Below are 20792 nucleotides of genomic sequence, written 5' to 3'. Positions count from 1 at the left end.
AGAAACCTATTAGAGGTCAGGCCAATTAAGTTATTGTACATCTGTCTTGCAAGCTGATTTACTTCCATGGCCTTCTATTGCTTTTCCTTATTTCTTAAAAATACATATTTGAATTGTCACAGATGCGGCAATAAGCCTAACCTCAGTTGCTTTAAGCTCTTGGAAGAGCCAAGTGTGTTGAGCTAGAAACTGACATGCACAAGATAATTTGACTGCAAAGCACAAAGTGGTAAAATGCATGTCTCTACTTCTACTGTTAAGTCTTCAGCAATTAATCATCACTTTGTGAAAATTACCTGCTTTGCATTTAAAGAAAAATGAAGTTTCCTGGGCCTGCATTTAAGGTTATCTTACATAGGTTTTGGACTATTCTTACTTCCACTTACCCCTTTTTCCTTTTCAACTCCAAAAATAATTTTCTGTAAAATTTTCTCTTGTTGTGACCTTTCCCAGCCTGTTCAAGTCTCCATCTATCCTTTGATTACCAAAGCAACTAATAAGTTAATTTTGTTTTGATTTCAGGAACTGATTTCAGGTGTAGGCATTCCCATTTGATCTGCCAAAAAGCTTCTAGAACTGGAAGACCATTAGCTTAATGGTATAGTTAAGTCACAGAGCTAAGATATAATTGGCCTAAGTGAGACATGGTGGGACAGATTGCATCCCTGAGTGCTGTGATAGATGATTACATGCTTTTCAGGAGGGATGGGCAAGGAAAGAGAGGAGGTGAGATAGCTGTGTAACTTTGGGATGGCTTTGTCTGCATGGAGCTGGGTTGAATATGTATGGGTAAGAGTAAGGTCAAGGCCAAGAAGGCAGATATGTTTTGAATCTATATGGACCGCTGAACCAGGATGAAGAAATAGATAAAAATACTCTATAAGCAACCAAAAGGGTCACAATCACTAGCACTTGTTCTCATGGGGGACTTGGGCTTCCCAGATGCCAAGTGGAAATAAAGTACAGTGAAGAGGAAACAGTCTGGGAGATGCCTGGAGTATGTGGAAGATAGTTTCCTGACACAGGTTGTGAGTGAGCCACCTAAGAAAGGTGCCCCACTTGACCTGTTGTCTGCAAACAGGTAAAGTGGCCTCCAGCATAAGAAAGATGTGTTCAAGCAGCTTGAGAGGAGGGCCACAAAGATGCTCAAAGGGCTGTAGCACCTCTTCTGTAAAGTTAGGCTGGGAGATTTGGGGTGGTTTAGTCTGAAGGAGAAGGCTCTGCAGGTAGACCTTATAGCAGCCTTCCAGTACTAAAAGGCAGACTACAGGAAAGTGGGGAAGGATTCTTTACTGGGGACTGTAGTGACAGAACAAGGGGTAAGAATATTAAAAGAGTGTAGGTTTAGATCAGATATTTGGAAAAAATTCCTTATTCTGAGGGTGGTGAGGTACTGGACCAGGTTGCCCAGAGAAGTTGTGGATGCCCCATCCCTAGAAGTGTTCAAGGGCAGGATGGATGGGGCTTCGGGCTAACTTAATATAGCAAAAGATGTCCCTGCCCATGGCAGAGTGGGGAGAGGTTGGAACTAGATGATCTTTAAGGTCCCTTCCAACCCAACCCATTTTATGAGGGCATAGTGGTAATGAAATGATACAGTTTTTAACCATTGGTGAAATTAAAAGACAGTTAGCAGAACTGCTACCTTGAATTTCCAGGCGGCAGACTTCGGCCTATTTAGAGATGTGGTTAACAGAATCCCTTGGGAGGCAGTTTTGAAAGGCAGGTGCATCTTGTTTGTCAAAAACAAGAATCCAGAAATGTTGGACATTCTTCAGGAATTAATTCTTAAAGATGAAGGAAAAGGCTGTCCCACTGTGCTAAAGGTTGAATCAGCAGGAGAGAAAACCCATGTGGCTAAATATATTGCCTCTTCAGGAACTCGGGAAGAAACAGAGCTCTGGAAAAATGGGCAGGCTACTTGGGGGGACTGTAGAGCTGTTGTGAAGTTCTGTAGGGAGAAAATGAGAAGGGCCAAATCTAACTAGAACTCAGGTTGGCTAGTGGGGTAAAAGACAATAAAAATGAATTTATAAATACATTAACAGAAAAGGAACAACAAGGAGAATGTCCGTCCTTTATTGGATATGAGGGGAAACAGACAAAAGATGAGGAAAAGGCTTCGTGAGTACTTCAAGAGGCAAAATGCCTCTTTTGCCTCTGCCTTTATTAGTAAGGCTAGGGAACTCAGCCCCCTGTGTTTGAAGATCGTAGTGAGATGAAGGTCCTATAATCCAGAGGGAAACTGTAAGTGACCACCTATGTCGTTTGAACATTCACAAGTTTGAGAGTGGAAGTGATTCATCCAAAGGTTCTGAAGGAGTTGGGGAAAAATGCTCGCCAGGCCACTTGCAGTAATTTACCAGAAGTTCAGGCTGTCAAGGGAGGTCCCAGTTGACCAGGTTAGCTAATATGACACCAATCTACAAGAAGGACAGGAAAGGAGGATACAGAGAACAGCAGGCCTGGTATTCTGATCTTGGTGCAGTGGAAGGTTGTGAAGCAGATCACCTTGAATGTCATCATCCAGCATGCATGGAACAAGCGAGTGATATGATGGAGCCAACGTGGGCTTATGAAAGGCGGGTCCTACCTTACTAACTCTCTTTCTGTGACAAGATGACCCACTTAGCAGATGAGGGAAAGGCTGTGGATGTTGTCTGCCTAGATTTTAGTAAAACATTTGACACTCTTTCCATCAGTATTCTCCTGGGTAAACTTGCTGCTCATAGCTTGGACAGGTGCACACTTCGCTAGGTGAAGAACTGTCTGGATGGCTGGACTCTAAGGGCCCTAGTGAAGAAAGTTCAGTCCAGTTGGTGTCTGGTCACCAGTGGCATATCCCAAGGCTCAGTCTTAGGGCCAGTTTTATTTAAAATTTTTATCAATGGTCTGGATGGTGGTTTGGTATGGAGAAGAAGAGACTGAGGTGGAAGAACTCATCAGTCTCTACAACTACCTGAAATGTGGTTGAAGTGAGGAGGGTTTTTGTCTCTTTTTCTCAGGTGACAAGTGATAGGACACAAGGAAGCAGTGTCAAGTTGTGTGAGAGGAGGCTTAGTTTGGATATCAGGAAGATTTTCTTTACAGAGAAGGTGGTTAAGCATTGGAACGGGCTGGTTAGGGAAATGGTGGAGTTCCCATCCCTGGAAACGTGTATGTAGCCCCAGGGAATATGCTTTAGTGATGAGATGCAGTAGGTCAGGTTGATGGTTGGACTTGATGACCGTGAAGGTCTGTTCCAACCTAAAGGTTTCTGTGATGAAACAATAAAAATGTGTTGAAGCAGTAGTAGCTTCACATGCTCTTATTTCAGGATCCATCACCTCACGATCGATGTCTGTTAAATAGAACATCTGAACTCTGTGGGGCATGGGATATCAGAAGCAAGAGGAACCCAACTGAAGATTCTCTTAAATTCTTGTGTATGTATTTTTTCACCCTTGTTGAATTGTCTTCACAGGTAGCTAAAGCAGCCTTTCAGCGTAACAATGATCCACTTGATGCAGCCATTTTCTACCTTGCGATGAAAAAGAAGGCTGTGATCTGGGGACTATACAGGTAGGAGGTATCCAGGATCTTAAGTGGAGTTTCTTAACAGTCTGGTATAATTTGGGGAAAAATGTTGAATTATGGTGATTAAAAAGAAACACAAATGTTAGCATTGGAAACTGAGATCCAATTTAATAACTTATTTTGAATTTGAATGGGTAGTTACTAAGCTTTTTGTATTTAATGTGGTAATTTAGTCATTTCTAAAGGTCAATGCTTTCAAGTTTTAGTCTCAAATCTCCTGTAATTTCATTCACTGCTTAATTCTGATTTACTGCTTGTGGACTGCCTGTGTTCTGTTTGGAATGACATGGATATCCTTAAGAAAAGGGGCTTTAATTACGAATTTTACCATAAATTCAAAGGACTGAATTAAGCCTGCCTTTCAAACTGGAGTTTGACAATAATTTTCACCTTTGCAACCTTTCTAAAAAGTAGTTTGCAATGTGACTTGCTTTGAACATACTGCTTGGGGCAAAATTACGTTTTTCTGTGTTTATATGAAGCTAACTAAAAATACTATTAGTTTTATACTTAGTAATGTTTTTGTTAATTTATAAAAACAAAGCCTCCTATGCTCCCAGTGCTTCCAGCCTCTGCATTTCTTATTGAAAATACCTGTGTAAAATTCTACTGACATCAGAAGAAATCAGGAGACAAAATACGTTTGATAAGTGTAATATATTTTTGTCAATTATGTTCAATATGCAGGTCCCGAAAAGATACTAAGATGACACAGTTTTTTGGAAACAACTTCACTGAGGACAGGTGGCGTAAAGCAGCATTAAAAAATGCTTTCTCTTTGCTTGGCAAACAGCGTTTTGAACATTCTGCGGCATTTTTCTTGTTGGCAGGACACTTAAAAGATGCAGTGGAGGTAATAAAAAAATGAACTTTTTTGTTTAAGACTGATATATTTTCCTAACTTACCAATGTATTGAGTGTGACTGAAATGCGTGAGAAATTTGCAATTTAAATTAGTATGACCCCTGAAGATTCCAGTCTGTTTGCTCTTTCCCTCTCTCACCCCCATGCATATTAATGGCATGAAAATCCTTGATCTTGATCTAGACACTTTGATTCTGTTTTAGCTCTCAGGCTAGTGATGCTAGGTTCATGGCTGATTTCTCTGTAATAATATTGGGAGGGCTGTCTACCTTTAACTTGCTTTTGGTTTCTCTGTCCTGTCTTGTGTGAAGAAAATGTTTTCCGTCGAGAGGTTTCAGGTCTGAAAATGAAGGCTTGTTGACAGTGGTGTGATTTGGCTCCTAGAATCCTTTCACAAAATAAAAATCTTTCCAGGTTCTGCTTATAAGACTTGAAAAACTGTGAGGGAGTATCTCTTTGATAGTGAGGTGTTATGTTCTGTAGAGCTTCTGAACCTAAACATCTGACTTCAAGATGTGGCACATACACGCTGACAGTGAGACATCGACGCCAGCTGATTTCAAAGATCTAGTGACATGTCAGACTTAAACTGAAAAAATGACAAATCAGCTCTTTTATATAATTGTTGGCCGCAGCTATTAAGCCTGCTTTCTACTAATGGAGTTGATACCTGTATCTCAGTCTGAATGTATTCTTATCATTTCTTGCCTTCTGATTGTTTTAACCAGAAGAAAAATTAGAATGTTTGATCTTGTAACTATACTTATTTTCATTTAGGTCTGCCTTGAAAAATTGAATGACATTCAGTTGGCTCTAGTAATATCAAGACTTTATGAGTCAGAGTTTGAAGTGTCTAGTACTTATAAATCTATACTACAGAAGAGAATTTTGGGAAGTGCCTTTCCTGGAAAGGAAGGCTCAGGAAACATGTACTGTGATCCTTTTCTGCGTAGTATGGCTTACTGGATTTTGGAAGATTATAGCAAGGCTCTTGACACTTTGATTAAACATTCTGTTGAAGATGAAGGAGGTAAGAACGAGTATTCTGATTGTTAGGTTGGTTTTAACTATTAATTTACAGAGTATTAGGGTATAGTCTGAATGTTATCAGGTACTGCACAGTTGCTCATTAAATAGGTTTACTATTTATAGTAAATGTGATGACTGTGTTGTTAATATCCTATATTGCATGAATGGGTTCTTAATGTATCCTTTAAGTATGTGAACATCAGGAAAACAAGAATAATCCTACAGTAGTGCAGCATTTTCACTGTTTTTCCAGTAGCATCTTCAAGAGGAAGAGACAAATTAAAGTAGGAACTCTGTCACAAACTACGAAAAAATTCCTGGTCACGGATCACATAATTACTTATATAGCAGAGCTGTGAATACATGGTGCTTTCTAGCTTTTAGTCCTTAGTAAGATTGATTGACCACACTGATAAAACAATCCTTTCTATAGCAGTTTGATATTTATGATACAAGGAAATCCACATGGGTCCTGGAATACTGTATGAGATATATAATGTAAGTCTCTTAAAGTGGATTTTCTCCCTGTTCAGTTGCTAGCTTTATAGACTGCTTCTATTAAGCAGATAGATTATTTCCTAAAGTTGGTATTCTCAAATAATTTAAATGTTTCAAGTCCCTAGCAGTTGTTATAGCTGGCTTCTGTCTTGTCTACTGAGAGAAATGTTATGGGGATAAATGAAAGACTCAATCACCAGAGCTGTGTAATTAATCTTAAAAACTGATTTCAGTAGGACTTTAATACTTGAAGGTGATTTTAAGCAAATGAGTAATAAAGTGTTCAGTTGTTGCCATCTTGTTCACATACTCATGCGTTTAATCATTTTTAAAGGTTACTAATTCTTCTTTAATCAATTTAGAGTCTTATTTGTGGCATTTTGCATTTTTTAATTATTTAATAGGCAATCTTTTATGTACCTATACCTGTTATCTGTAGTTTTTAGTGTCATAGCTCCTGATAGCAGAAGCAGTAAGGGTATATCTCAGCTAACCTTGGCTCTTTGAAAGTTGTAAATTGTCCTGTGTTGATGCTCCTAGCTTTTCAATGATTTTCTGAACATCTGTTTATAAAGTGTAAGCATAAGTTGGGAAGTTTTTTGTATACGCTTATTGTGCTTTTGAACATGAAATTGAAATCTGTGCAAGTTGCACAGCTGTATAATTCACTTATTGTATGCAATACTGATATCAGTATGTGTAAGCGTTACGGACTCCCCAGTTTTATTCAAAGTTGCATTTTGGTAGGAATTAGTCAAAAATACTAATCAAAAACTTATTAAAGGGCCTTTTTTTCGCCCAAGTAAAAAGCTTTAGTAGGATGGAACGTCTTAATGCAAGTTAATGGAGGACACTTCAGAAACTTGTACTGCCAACAAGAATGTGGTATCCTTTGACTGCAGTAGAACAGGCCTTGCTTCAAATAAAAGAAATGGCATTTTTTTTAAAAATTAAACTTCTTAAATGCTCTCATTCCAGTTTCTCTTTTTAGTGATTAGGTTTGACAATGTCCTCCCCACTTCCCATTTGATGAAGGTGAAAAAAGGGGTAGAATGAAGGAAACAATAGAATGAATATTAAGACCTAATAGCCTTCTGATGAATTGAGAAATTTTCAGATGTATTATTTCATGTGGAATTGTAGATTTTCCTCATGATGCAATATCTTTTTAGATGAAGGAGGTGGCTCATCAAGTTGTAACCCTGCAGTGTTTAACTTCTACAACTACTTAAGAACACATCCTCTCCTGTTGAGACGTCATTTTGGCTCTTCTGATGCTTTTCCTACACACATTTGCCTGACAGTAGAAAATGGATTAGCTGACAAAATCAACCTAGGTGAAAGACGACTTTTCTTCACCACAGCATATGCTCATTTAAAAGCCGGTTGTCCTATGTTGGCCTTAGAAGTGTTATCAAAGATGCCCAAAGTTGTCAAGAGGTCAAAGCCATTCTGTAGATCCCCTAGCTTAATGGATACCAGTAAAGATTTCTCACCATCTTCTCCAGTTAAAGAGCTGGAAACAAAAGATCAGGCTTCCAGTGTTGATTGGTCACAGCCTGTATTGAATGGTTTAGGGTCATCTTCAGATTGTTCTTCGGGAAAACACTCAAGTTCAACTCTTTCATTTGACTGGAGCCAACCAAGCATAGTATTCCAAGATGAAGATTTGAAGCTACAGTCAGACAGTGATGAAGGTGATGAGAGTGAAGATTCCTCTCTGGTGATGAAAGAGCTAAAACCTATGAAGAGAAGTGAAAAGTCATATGAAACAAGCTCTAGCTACACAGAATCTTTTAGTGCAATTGATGAAAAAGATATTCTGAGCCCATCAGAAGATATAATTTCAGCTCAGCTGAAGTTTAGAGCATGCTTGAAAATTCTTACCGTAGAGCTTCGAACACTGTCCACTGGTTATGAGGTAGATGGTGGGAAATTGAGGTATCAGCTTTATCAGTGGCTTGAAAGAGAAGTGGTAGCTCTTCAAAAGACCTGTGATTATAGTGCTGAAGTAGAAGAGATACAGTCAGGAATTAATGTGATGACAGAGGAAGTTGCATTACATGAAAACAGTGAAGACTTAGCTGACCAGCAAAAAGCCATGCTACAGAAAGAAAACTTTCAGAAAAGACGTCAATGGCTTCTGAAATACCAGTCTCTCTTACGAATGTTCCTTAGTTACTGCATACTTCATGGTTCTCATGGTGGAGGTTTGGCATCTGTTAGAATGGAATTAATCTTGCTACTGCAGGAATCTCAGCAGGTATGTGGGGGAAATCAATTTATGTTTTCTTTGCTTCAGAGTTGTAGATTTTTTGAATGTTTCATATTCCTGTTGAAATTTTTTTAATATAAATTCATGGAATCATTAAGGTTGGGAAAGACCTCCAAGATCATTAGGTCCAACTGTCCCCCTACCACCAAGGTCACCCACTAAACCATGTCCCTAAGCACCACGTCCAGCCTTTCCTTAAACACCCTCAGGGATGGTGACACTACCACCTCCCTGGACAACCTGTTCCAATGCCTGACTGCTCTTTCTGAGAAGAAATGTTGCCTCATTTCCAACCTGAACCTCCCCTGGCACAACTTGAGGCCATTCCCTCTAGTCCTGTCATCTGTGAGAAGAGGCTGACCCCTCGGTCCCCCCAGCTTCTTTTCAGGTAGCTGTAGAGAGCAATAAGGTCTCCCCTCTTCTCCAGACTAAACAACCGCAGTGCCCTCAGCTGCTCCTCATAGGACTTGTGCTCCAGGTCCTTCACCAGCTTTGTAGCCCTTCTCTGGACATGCTCCAGGGCCTCGATGTCCTTCCAGTGAGGGACCCAAACATGAATACCATACTTCAGGTGCGGCCTCACCAGAGCAGAGTACAGGTCACCTTCCTGTACCTGATACAAGCCAGGATGCTGTTGGCCTTCTTGGCCACCTAGGCACACTGCTGGCTCATGTTCAGGCAAGCATCAACCAGCACCCACTTTTCTTCTGCACAGCTTTCTAGCCTCTCTACCCCAGGCCTGTAGCGTAGCACGGCATTGTCAGGCCCCAGCACACAGCCACGTTGAACCTCATCCCATTGGCCTCTGCCCATTGACCCACCCTGTCCAGGTCCCTCTGCTGGGTCTTCCTACCCACTGACAGATTAACACTTCCATCCAAGTTGGTGTCATCTGCAGGCTTACTGAGGGTGCCCTCAATTCCCTCATCCAGATCAATAAAGATACGAAAGAGGATGGGCCTGATTTTTTTAATAGCATATACTTGTTTTATTATAAATGTAATGCTTTGCTTTCTGTAGATTATGGATTTCTTTTTGTTACTTTAGAACTTCCTTTCCTTCTTAGAAGGTTTGTTCACTTTAGGAGGCTCTACTATCATTTTGTGTGTGTTCACATGTATTTCTTGCTTGTTTTTAGGAGCAGTCTGTACAGATACCATCCACACCTCTGCCAGAGCAAAGCTCCATACCTCTCCTATTTGCTTGCACAGCTAGTGTCAAAACAGTGGTGGCTAATCCATTGTTACATCTTGGTAACTTAACTCATGATATTTTACATGCCATAATAAACCTTGATTCACCACCTCATCCAGATACTCAGAACAACAAGGTGCGTATTTTTGGCAGTACTTTGGATTTCTTGTTGTCGTTGTCCAGTTGGTTTAAGTCATTAATGTTTTTCTGACAGCATGAAAACTTCCTGATATGTCTTCCAGGTAAGTAACAAAACCACGGAATATAAATATTTTCTGCTGTAATATTGATCTTAGGCTAAAAATAACATCACTGAATTAGTAGACTGACCTCTTTCAGGACTGGATGTTTGTCCAAGAAGACATCCGTTATGGAAAAGATGTTGTACTATACCACCAACATCACAATTAGCAATGTCACAATTAGCTTTCTGAGAATACAGTCATAATTTCTGTTATATTAATGGTAAACTCCGTATCTTCAGTCCTACACCTAAGTTAAATTAAATTTTGAAGTGTAAAAATTGATTTTCTGCCAGGTGCAAAAAATTCAAATGCTTTTGTCAAACATCGCATATGTTCATACAGTGTAATATAACTATTTTATTTTTAAGTTAAGTTTCCCTAAGATTTCTTCTGTATTAATGCTGGGACTGGAAGCTAGACCAAACCCTTTAGGTTAAATCTTTCCTGTAGTTTTACATGTGTTAAATTTTGCTAGGGTTGTATAGAGGACGCTCATGAGACTGATTTCTCAGTTCCTCATCTGTGCTTAATTTCAGAGGGAACAGACAAATAAATTTTTATAATAAATTTTAACCAAACTATTAGGTCAACAGATTCTCTAGCTCTATATAAAATTGTGTTTTGTGATACATAAAATATCTATCAGCTATGACAAAAATAATGATGGTCATTGTGATACTGAGTACATTGTGTGTGTTGGAGACCTGTACAAGAGTTTGTGAAAAGCTAATATGCAGTCTTCATTATGAAGCACAGCATTAGTAATTGTGAGCCAACATATTAACATGCTGTCTTAGGTGTAACTCAGAACTGTTACGTAGTGGTTTAAGATGGTGGTGTTTCTTAATAGAAGACAGCGCAGCTAGAGCTGAGCTTTGATTATGGATTGTTGGATTGTATCAGTTTTACTGAAAAGTGAATCAACCTAACTTGAAATTAATTCTGAAGAGAATGTGGCTTCGTTAATGAATTTTTGCCATCAGTACTTGTAGCTTCCATATTCAGTGCCACTGTTACATATCTGTATGCATTAAATGCTATGATGCTAACCCTGTTCATCTTATGTGTAATACATTCTATAAATCTGTGTCTTCCAGATATACGTAATGCATACCTTAGCAGCATCACTCTCTGCTTGCATCTACCAATGCCTTTGTGATGGCCACAGCTACAGGTAAAAGGTCTTTGAGAAGCACTTTTTAGAGAACAGTAAAGATGCAGTTACACTGTACTGTGTATACAATGCACAGAACACCAGAAAGCAGTACTCACATCTGCCTAAATATAGCAAGGGATATGATTGTATAGTTTTAAACCTGTGGGGGTTGAGGGGTTTTTTTGTTTGTTTAAATAAATATGACATTGCATTTATGTTTTACAGCTCATTCCAAGCAAATCAGTTCACTGGAACAGTGTATCAGACAGTGCTATTAACTCAGCGCCACTCTCTAAGAACAACAAGCTTAGAAGATACAGTGACTCCAAATACATTGCCTTCTCAGTGGCCAGGTATCTTGAGTTGTTTTGTTTCATTCTTAATGAAAACTTGATTGTGTAAATCCACTCTTACGAGCATGTAGCCATGCTCCAGACTTTCTAACAAAATAATGGTAAAAATAAGTTCTTACAATTAAAGATTATCTTCAGTTTTGAAAATCTGTAAGCTAGTAATTGTGTTTATTCCGTAAGTTGAGTTGTTTGATGCATCTTTTTCTTACTAAAAATTGTTAGCTGGTGCTCTAGTAGAGGGCCACTAAACTTGAAGTCTGGTGAATTACTGTCCTGTGCTGTAGTTGCTCCCCCTGCTGGCAGCAGGTCAATCTCACTACTTTTTACTCTTGAAAATGACTTCAAAGGTGATTATTAGCTTGTGCTCCATCTCAGAATGATTGTAGCTTAGGTGCAGCTGTTGAGCTAATCTAAAACTATTGAAAGTGATAAGTTTATGATAAATAATATATATTATACAAAGATCTGTGAAGCCTGCATACGACTTACGGTAACAGCCCATTATAAGATGAAACTGTACCAGTCCCATTAGAGAGTCTAAGCTACATAAAATATTTGGGCTTCGGTTTACAGCACTAACTTCAGCGTAAGCAAAACAAAGAAATATGTTTTCATAATATGGGATTTAATTTCACATTAAAGAACTCTTTTGGAGAACCTCATCTAGTGTTTGTGTTTGATGCTATGTTACTTCAGCCTCTCAGCCTTCCTGTCACTGTATCTAGAGATTTTGGAGAGAGATCAGTGTGTGCAATTGGAAGAGTAACATATGAGCTGTAACTTTGTCTATAGCTTATTGTGTTTTCACTTATGTTCACAAAGTGAGACAGATGATGCCATATCTGAAACTCTACAACTCTTTGTAGGGGTATAAAAACAAAGCAAAACACTTATAAGATAATGGGTAGTTTAAGTTGACAACCATTATTTTTGTATGGCTTTACCACTGTTAAGTGGGAATACAGCATTTTCAACACAGTGGAGTTAGGTTCATAACTGGTGAAATAAGCACCATAGGAAAGTCAGTTGGAAGATTAATATTTTTATTTTAAGTGTAAGAATTTAGTAATGTATATTGAATACATTGTGAGGCACTGGATTAAATATAGAAAATAAAGACGTTTTCTGAAAGAAATAAGGAGAAATAGTTTCAAGAGAAATTGAGATACAGGGAAAGGAAGATTCATGCATATCAGAGCTGGCAGTGTTATATTTAAACAAAATTTGAATTATTTTTTCTGGCTTTTCTCTTTTTGTTGAAAAGTTGCTAAGTATATCATCAACTTTAAGTCCAAAATATGAAGCTGAAAAGCTATGACAAACTGTTAAAAATATAAGCATGTCACCCCTGTCTCCTGGAGTTTTTGATATTCCTCAAACTTAGAATTTTCAACACTAAAAGGTAGTAAATGATGTAAGTTGTCATTCAAAATAATGATCAAGAAATATCAAAACAGTCAAGGGTGAGTTCTCCCCCCAGTGTGTACACATGCACACAGTTGTTTTTTTTTCTTTTTTTTTTTTTGTCGTTCTGACAGGAATAACAGCTCTAGTACGTCTCCTGAATTCTGCTGGTGAGGAAGCTCAGCCAGGGCTCACAGTTTTACTTTGTGAAATTCTAACTGCAGTCTATCTGAGTCTGTTCATCCATGGCCTAGCAACACATTCCAGCAATGAATTGTATCGAATTATGGCTCATCCACTTAACAACAAAATGTGGTCTGCTATCTTTGGAGGAGGAGCTCATACGCCCAGTAGAGGACAGCTGCAATTAAAGACAAAAGCTGGTTAGTATTTTTGTTATATTTGTGTGTCTTTTTTTTGACGTTAAAAATGATTTGACTGCTGAAAGCTTAAGAGTAATTTATTTAAACAGCTTGTGTTCAATAATAACACAATATGGTTTTAGATCTGCAATGAAGAACAAAGAACTAAAATTATTAACACGGATATTCTGTAGAAGAGAATAGGAAGCAGAAATGAATGGCATTGAAATAGTTTTTAAGTAGTACAACTGCTGTAATATTAGGGGTTAAATTCATTTTATATAGAAAATTTTCTGTACTATTATGACCTAGTTTTTAATGTTCATTTTAAAGTTTTCCGGTTCTGTCCTAACAGGAATATATTCCCATTTTACAAATACAGTATGTTTTCTCTCTTTGGCAGGTAGGCACTTCTCAATGCCTAGCCCACATCAGGTAGTAGTGTTCTCCATGGAATGCGTGGGGTTTTCCAAATCTCTAACTGCCTTCAATACTCATAGTCCTACCAAATCTTCAGGCAAGATACTAGATTTAGTACTAGGCCTCTACATGCAGTTTGCTATGTGTGATTTTTTGCATATGTAGAAAGAGAGAAAAACTTCTGTTTGCAAGCCATGACATCAAAATTTAAAGCGATGTTTTGTAATGATAATAGCAGTTGAATTGGGCCTTTAAAAAAAAAAAAAAAAAAAAAAAAAAAACATTAAATTGACAGTGTTGTAGTAATCTTACTATACTTCCATTGATACCAATTTTAAACAGTTATTTTGACCATGGTTTGAAATGATCAGAAGTGTTTCATATCTTTGTTAGAGAGCTGCTTGTTTTGCTTCATGAATATAAGCATTATTATGCATGTGGATTTCTAAGTGTTCATCTAAACGTTACAAAGAATAGTGCCTTGTTGCTGTTTAATTTTGATAGTCTGAGAACCCTTTAGGAAAGCAAACAACCTTCAAGTTTTAAATTCGGATAATAAATTATTCAGAATGAGTTTCGTAATATTTTTGGTACAGATTTCTACTTTAAGGTAGTTGGACTTCTGTAAAACCAAGAGCAATGATCATACATATCAACTATCGTATCTATCTTTTTTATAAATATTAATCTACTTGAACCATGGTAACTTCATAGAATCATAGAATAATTAAGGTCAGAAAAGACCTCCAAGCTCATCTGGTCCAACCATCACCCTACCACCAATATGACCCACTAAACCATGTCCCTAAGTATCACATCCAGCCTTTCCTTAAACACCCCCACAGGGATGGTGACTCCATCACCTCCCTAGGCAACCTTTTCCAATGCCTGACCACTCTTTCTGAGAAGAAATGTCTCCCAGTTTCCAACCTGAACCTCCCCTGGTGCAACTTAAGGCCATTCCCACTTTTCCTATCGCTAGTAATCTGCAAGAGGCTGATCCCCAGCTCCCACAACCACCTTTTAGGTAGTTGTAGAGAGAAATAAGGTCTCCCATGAGTCTCCTCCAGACCAAACAACCCCAGTTCCCTCAGCCACTCCTCATAAGACTTGTGTTCCAGACCCTTCACCAGCTTCGCAGCCCTTCTCTGGATACGTGTCAAGGCCTTGATGTCCTTGTAGTGAGGGGCCCAATACTGAACGCAGTACTTGACGTGCAGCCTCACCAAAGCTGAAAAAAGGGGGACCATCACTTCTGGGTCATCTTCTTGGGATAGATGGCAGAGAACTAAAAAGCTGCCTGAATGGTTCAAGTCTGAAGAAACAGAATTCTGAAGAAGGTATATGAGGAGAGCAGATACAAGAAAATCATAATTTATTTCTAAGAAAGATGTTTTTTAGGCTGAAGAGTAGCCTTCCCCTGTACATGGCTAACTCTGTGGTAAACTTTGTCACAGAACCACTGAGTTTGGAAGGGAGCTCTGGAGATCATCTAGTCCAATGGCCCTATTCAGACTAGGGTCAGCTACAGCAGGCTGTTCAGCTCCTTCTCTAGATGGGTTTTGACTCATATCTGAATATATATACACACATATATATATATATTGTAACTTATACTATCTATAACTTATGTATTGTTTTTATTGCTATCGTACGTTACATATAAAAATGTCTTACGAACTTGCATTTGAGGCAAATAGATGTTTACATACAGATTTTACTAGACATTTAGAAAAATATTTACAGAGTAGTGTTATTTAATCAAACTTCTCATTCTCATTGTAGATCAGATCAGTTTTCTCTTTGGCATTTAATAAATATTTCCAGCTGACATTTTGTTGAATATGCTCGCCTTATCAGGATTGCATAACTGGAAACCAAAACTGGCTTCTTTTATTGGCAGTTCTAAGTTTCGTAGGTATTGATAACTGTATATTGAGGTATTTTAATGTTGCTACTACTGTTTTGAAATTGAGATAACTGTCTTTACATAGCAAGATATCCTGAATGCTTCTAAAGGCCTGTCTACTTTGTATTTGTCTTAGAAATGACTGCTGGCTGTCTGATTGCAGGATTGGTAAAACTGTTGCTGGAAGAATAAAGAAGCTGAAATTGAAAATAAATATCAATTTGTAGGGACAATTGGTCACTGGAAAAGGGGGCTAAAAGAGCTGTGGAATCTTGGGATTTATTCAGTGCTTGAATAAACAAGGCCCTGACTAACTTGACCTAAGCCTGTCTTGTTTTGAATATGGGGTTGAACCAGTGGCCTCCAGAGGTCTCTTTCAACGTATGTGATTCTCAGATTCCATAATCCTGTTATTTGTTTTTAATGCATGTTTGTCTAGAGCAAGTAGAGAATGATTGAGTAAGTAGAACTCCAGTAAGCAGAGGAATCAGGTTTAAATCACGTACATTTTTGTTCCCTTATCTATTTTTGTGCCCTTGTCTATTTTAATTCTGGCATTCAGCCTTGAACACAGAGAAGTGACTCTAGCACTTAATTTAGATTTGAAATAGTGTCCTACTTTGTTGTGTATAACTTGATTATTTTTATAAATTTACTTTTATATTTTTGTGACATGTTTTCACTCTCAAATGGAGATCAAAAGCTGAAAATTCTTAACACTAAGAGTTCTAGTTAGGTAACACTGTGATCCTATAGTCTTATATGTTCAGCATACATCTCTCCCTGTCTCCATCAGTTCTATCGCACTTCTGTCTGAATGTGGTTGTTAATCTACAGGTTTCAAACTTGTTTTAAAAGGTCATAGCAATACGTACATAGCTGGCCAAGTTGTCATGTGATTTCCCTTGCTGTCCCTTGCTTACATTAACTTTAGCATACAATCAGCTTTGGAAGAAAATACCTTGTAATATTAAATATGATCTCTGTTATTAGGGTTTTTTAGTCACAAAATGAAAGAACAGGAACAAAAAAAAAATATATATAGGTCTTGATAGTCTTGTAAAATTCTGACCTATGTTCAGAACTGGTTTAATGAAAAACTATCACTCCATTTCTTTTCACAGAAAAAGCATAGCAGTTCGAATGCTTCCTTATATTAAACTTCTCAGCCACATTTCTTGTATTTGCAGTTGCAACAAAAGAATTTGACAAACTGAGTTAGCATTTGAGAATTCCCATCCTTTCTTATGTCTTAAAATAGTGGATATATTATGTTTTTAAAGAGGTAATTAGCATCTGAAAAATAACCTTATTATTTGTTGTATGAAATAGTGTTAAAATCATATTTCCTATAGTTTCTCTTCAAAACAGCTGTGTAACATAAATCTATATAGAGATGGTATTTTCTCTATAATACAGAGGGTTCTTAAGGAAAAGTTTGAATTTTGTTTTAACAGTTAGAAATCCATAGGTTCATTTCATATATTCAATTATTCCATGCTGCAAGAATACATTCAATGCATAACTTCTTCCAGACTGAATATTTTGCAAAGTATACTTTATAGAATTAAAGTCATTTTGGGTTTCAGATGTAGAAAAGACATTGCCAGAAATTGGTTAATATGTGACTGCTAGAACAAGTTAATTTTCTCTGGTGATGATGTTAACTTTCCAAGCAACTAAAAAAGCTTTAGCACAAATATTAATCCTCGTTGCTGCTATAGTTGGACTCCTGTAGGGAGAAATGATAAACTTTGTCACCTCTTACTATGATGACTTGCGTAACATCCCATAGGTTTTAAGAAGCAGATGAGCTTATCAGAACAGTGCTGAGCACTTCATTACTTGTGTGGCCTTTCTATTCTCTATTAATGTCCTTGTCTTCTTGCTATTACTCTATCTCATTCTTATTTCAGCCAGCCATTAAAACAGATAAGAAATTGGCCTGAGGTTTGCCTTGTGACAGAGCTATCTAGGCTCAGTAGAAAAAGCCTTAAATGATCACAACAGAAAAGGCCTACAAAGTGTGTGTATGCCACAAAGCTCTTCACTGTGCTTATCTAACTTTTTCAGAGGTTTGTGATCACCATTTATTAAACTGCCCATAACATAAATAATATATTCAGAAACATCTGAGGGGTTAATATATACTTACAGCTTTTCAGTGAACTGCTACTCCTTAAATGATACATAAACATACAAAAAAAAGTTATCATGCATATAAAATAATCATATAATACACTACAACTTGATTACTGTAATCCTGTGTAACTTAATGGGTATCACTACTGTCAAGTGCTAATTTAACAAACTAACAAATTTAACAAATTCATTAACTTGGTTACTGGAGCCGCGTAGACCAGGGTTATTGTCCATGCATAAGCAGAATATGATGATGAAAACATCAGAGTTTGTAACCATGCAAAGTGCAGATTCTCCTTAGGTTTGGAGACAAAAATGTCCATCACTGTAGACTTCTACTAGGATGCTGTTGACATGGGCATTTATAGCTTCCCAAAGGATTATAGGAATCTGTGAAGGCTTTTACATTTAGGAAAATGATTTAAGGTGAGATTCAGAATCCACATTTCATTGTAATGTATCTGCCAGTCCACCTTGTTTTGGGCTTCAGCAGCGCTGATAATTGCAATCAGGGTTGATGCTTTTTAAAGAACATAATTTTATATCTATTTAAGACTTGCATTTTTATTAGCACATTGGGGTGTTGGCACTTGATACATACGTACAATCTTCAATAAGGCAGAGTATGTCTGACCTGCGTTTTATTTTGGGGGGGAAATTGAAAGAGATCTGCCTCTTTGCACTTTCTGGAGAGGTGGAAAGGAGGTCACATGGGCAACAGGTCTTTTGAATATTGTTGCATCTGTTAGATCTCTGCAGGAATAGAAGCATTTTACTTGTTGGAAAGATTCATTTTTTTTTCTTGGAAGATAACATTAACACTACAATTGTCTTATAATGGGACTGAAAATAAATATTTTGAATACAAAATAGATGTAAAATTTGCAAATGAATATAAATGGTGATCTGAAATCCCAAATGACAAAGATTTTTTAAAAATTTCTTAGTTTGCATAAAGTTTTTTTGAATGCAGAAAAAATAGATTGGCATCAGTACTATGTATTTCTAACCACTCGGATGATTGTACTTTCATTGCCTTTAATATTGGATTATATTTGAATGGGCAGCCTGTGGTAGTCTTAAAAATAAAAAGAATAATCCAACAGAGTGGAAAGAATACTGTTTTAAAGTAAAGCATTTGATTTTTGAAGTCTGCTTACAAAACCAATCTGCAAGCATATACTTGCTTATTTCTGTATCATGCAACACTTGCTCCTTATCTTTATGCCTAGTGAGTTTCTATTTTTTTTAAGCAATTGCTAGTATTTCATACAGAGTAATGCATGTGCATGCTCTTTGTTAGCTGATGAGCTTTAAATAATGAAAATGCATTGTACTGCAGCTGTAATGTTTTTGGCTTTTAATACAGGTAAGTGTTTTTCTAATAATAGCCCTTACAGGAAAAAGAAAATGATGTTATAATAAAGTAGTACAAAATATTTTAAATATCTCAATTTCAAGTTTATGCTGAAAGATGAGATACTGCCTTCATCTTTTATTAAATTCTATATAAATTATCTTATAGTTCCACTGTTTATAGTCCACTTCGTTTCTGAAAATCCTTGGAAAGACATTTTTTTCCTAGCTAAAAAGTTGACATAAAATTCCATCAGCCACTGTGAATGCAGAGTACTAATTTGACCACTTTAAAAAAAATAATTCTAAAACATTGTTTAGATATGAGGCATTAAAATACAAAAGCTTTTTCTTAAATAAAATTGTCTTAAATCTTGGTTTCCTCAGAGTTTACAATTGGCTTAATTTATGTGATGAGCCATGTGAGTTTCATATGTAGAATATAACTGTTCTTAAATGAGCACTGTTTTTCTTTTGTCCAAAGTGTTATGTTAGACCTTCTGTTTTCAAGTCACTGGAGCACCCATAAGGGTTCTGAAGGAAATGATCTTTCAGCATATATCCAGACTCCAAAGTCCTCTGTGGATAAAACATTAAAAAAAAAAAAAAAAAAAAAAAAAAGCAAGGGTGTAGGAAATAGTTACATGTAATAGCTCCCTCCAGACATACAGAAGGATGCTGGCTCTTCATGAGCCATCTCCAGCTTTATTACAGGAGAAATAATTTCAGAAGCTTCAGAAGTTTGTTTTGTGGTCCCTAGGTAGCAGAAAGAAATAATGGAATTAAAACATAGATCACTTTTTTACTTTTGTGATGTTCATACTAGTAGGTCATATAAATATGTCTGGCCCAACACGTTGAGAATTGAAGTCAGTGATAATGGATATCTAATCACCCAGTCAGCTCTGCATCCCCAGGCTGTGGATCTGCATGTCTTGGCACCTTGTCTTACTACTGCTGTTACATCAGCCAAAGACTTAAACCATAAGACATACCCTATTCCCCTTATTGAGTAGAAGTGTTTAGATACGATCTTTTATAACTAGTGTTACTACCTAGTGTTATTGTTGTTCTTTGGAGAAAGAAAAAAAAAAAAAAAGCATTTGAATGAAAGATTTTTCTCTCAATATTTTTTTTTTCTAAGTGAGCAAAAAATAAACCAAGGGATGGGGTGAAGTGAGTGAGTGCTTAAGTATGTTTCATGGTTCTTCTGGGTGATACAGTTCTTAAATCTCACCTAGAAAAGGGGGATTTTGAAATACTTAAGAAAAAAAGTAAAAGTTTAATATCCATAAAATATGTGTTGCAAAATTTGTTAATTTCAAAAATGTTTAAAAAAAATTGATTCCTTTTCATCTTAATCTTTTAACTTTCTCAAGTAAAATAAAGTTTGATTGCACTGATTTTTTCACCTTAGAAACTAATATACATGTATAATGTATACAACTAAAATATATGTATCTACTTTCAAGTTATAAGTAAATTTTACAATCAAGTAAGAAACTGATTCAAGTCCACTTGAATTAAGGCCGCCTTGTTACATCACATCGCTGTAATTCCTTCTCTCCCTCCTCCCTCTCACTACAAAAGTGTTCTTTAAAGCCAGACTACTAATTTGTCACCTAAGGACAGTGACAATCTGTATCATTCCTTCTCTACCAATAAAAAGGCTTTACTGAAATAAAATTCACCTACTAAGAACCAGAATGATTTCAGGTTATTAGATGGTTTCGTGAGCTTCTTTTTAAGTAAGCCATTACTTCTGTATTTGTGAAGTTCATACCTCTTTATTAACAAGGAGAGATCTGAAACAAAGCCTGTTCATTTATCTGTCATATAACTGCATTAAGAGTTCTCTAATAGTCTGAATAAGGTGTTCCCTTGAGTACTCTAATTCTTGAGAATGTCATTCAAAGAAATCTCTTAGATGCTCTTTATTCTGGAAAAAGTAAATGCTGGGGGAAGTGAGTGGACCCCTCAGCTCCTAGGAATTTTGTTACAGGAGTATT

The 20792-nt window shown here is 37.0% G+C and overlaps 1 protein-coding gene across 7 annotated transcripts in view; it reads left to right on the top strand.

Moving 5' to 3' along the window:
- DMXL1 (Dmx like 1) overlaps positions 1-20792 on the top strand; it is a 91519-nt gene that overhangs the window by 46718 nt on the left and 24009 nt on the right. For 4 of the 7 annotated variants that reach the window (XM_072031714.1, XM_038170071.2, XM_038170069.2 and 1 more), the window contains exons 21-29: positions 3464-3561; positions 4264-4429; positions 5218-5470; positions 7140-8230; positions 9381-9572; positions 10779-10855; positions 11063-11190; positions 12729-12977; positions 13360-13473. In XM_072031714.1, the coding sequence (XP_071887815.1) occupies positions 3464-3561; positions 4264-4429; positions 5218-5470; positions 7140-8230; positions 9381-9572; positions 10779-10855; positions 11063-11190; positions 12729-12977; positions 13360-13473 (2368 nt within the window). The remainder of the gene's footprint in view (positions 1-3463; positions 3562-4263; positions 4430-5217; positions 5471-7139; positions 8231-9380; positions 9573-10778; positions 10856-11062; positions 11191-12728; positions 12978-13359; positions 13474-20792) is intronic. The other 3 variants (XM_038170072.2, XM_038170070.2, XM_072031715.1) reach the window with 1 other exon arrangement.

The sequence above is a fragment of the Anas platyrhynchos genome, chromosome Z (assembly GCF_047663525.1).
Source record: "Anas platyrhynchos isolate ZD024472 breed Pekin duck chromosome Z, IASCAAS_PekinDuck_T2T, whole genome shotgun sequence".
Taxonomy (NCBI): Eukaryota; Metazoa; Chordata; class Aves; order Anseriformes; family Anatidae; genus Anas; species Anas platyrhynchos.
The sequence above is the reverse complement of the archived record's forward strand: the minus strand, read 5'-3'. Positions and strand labels throughout refer to the sequence as shown.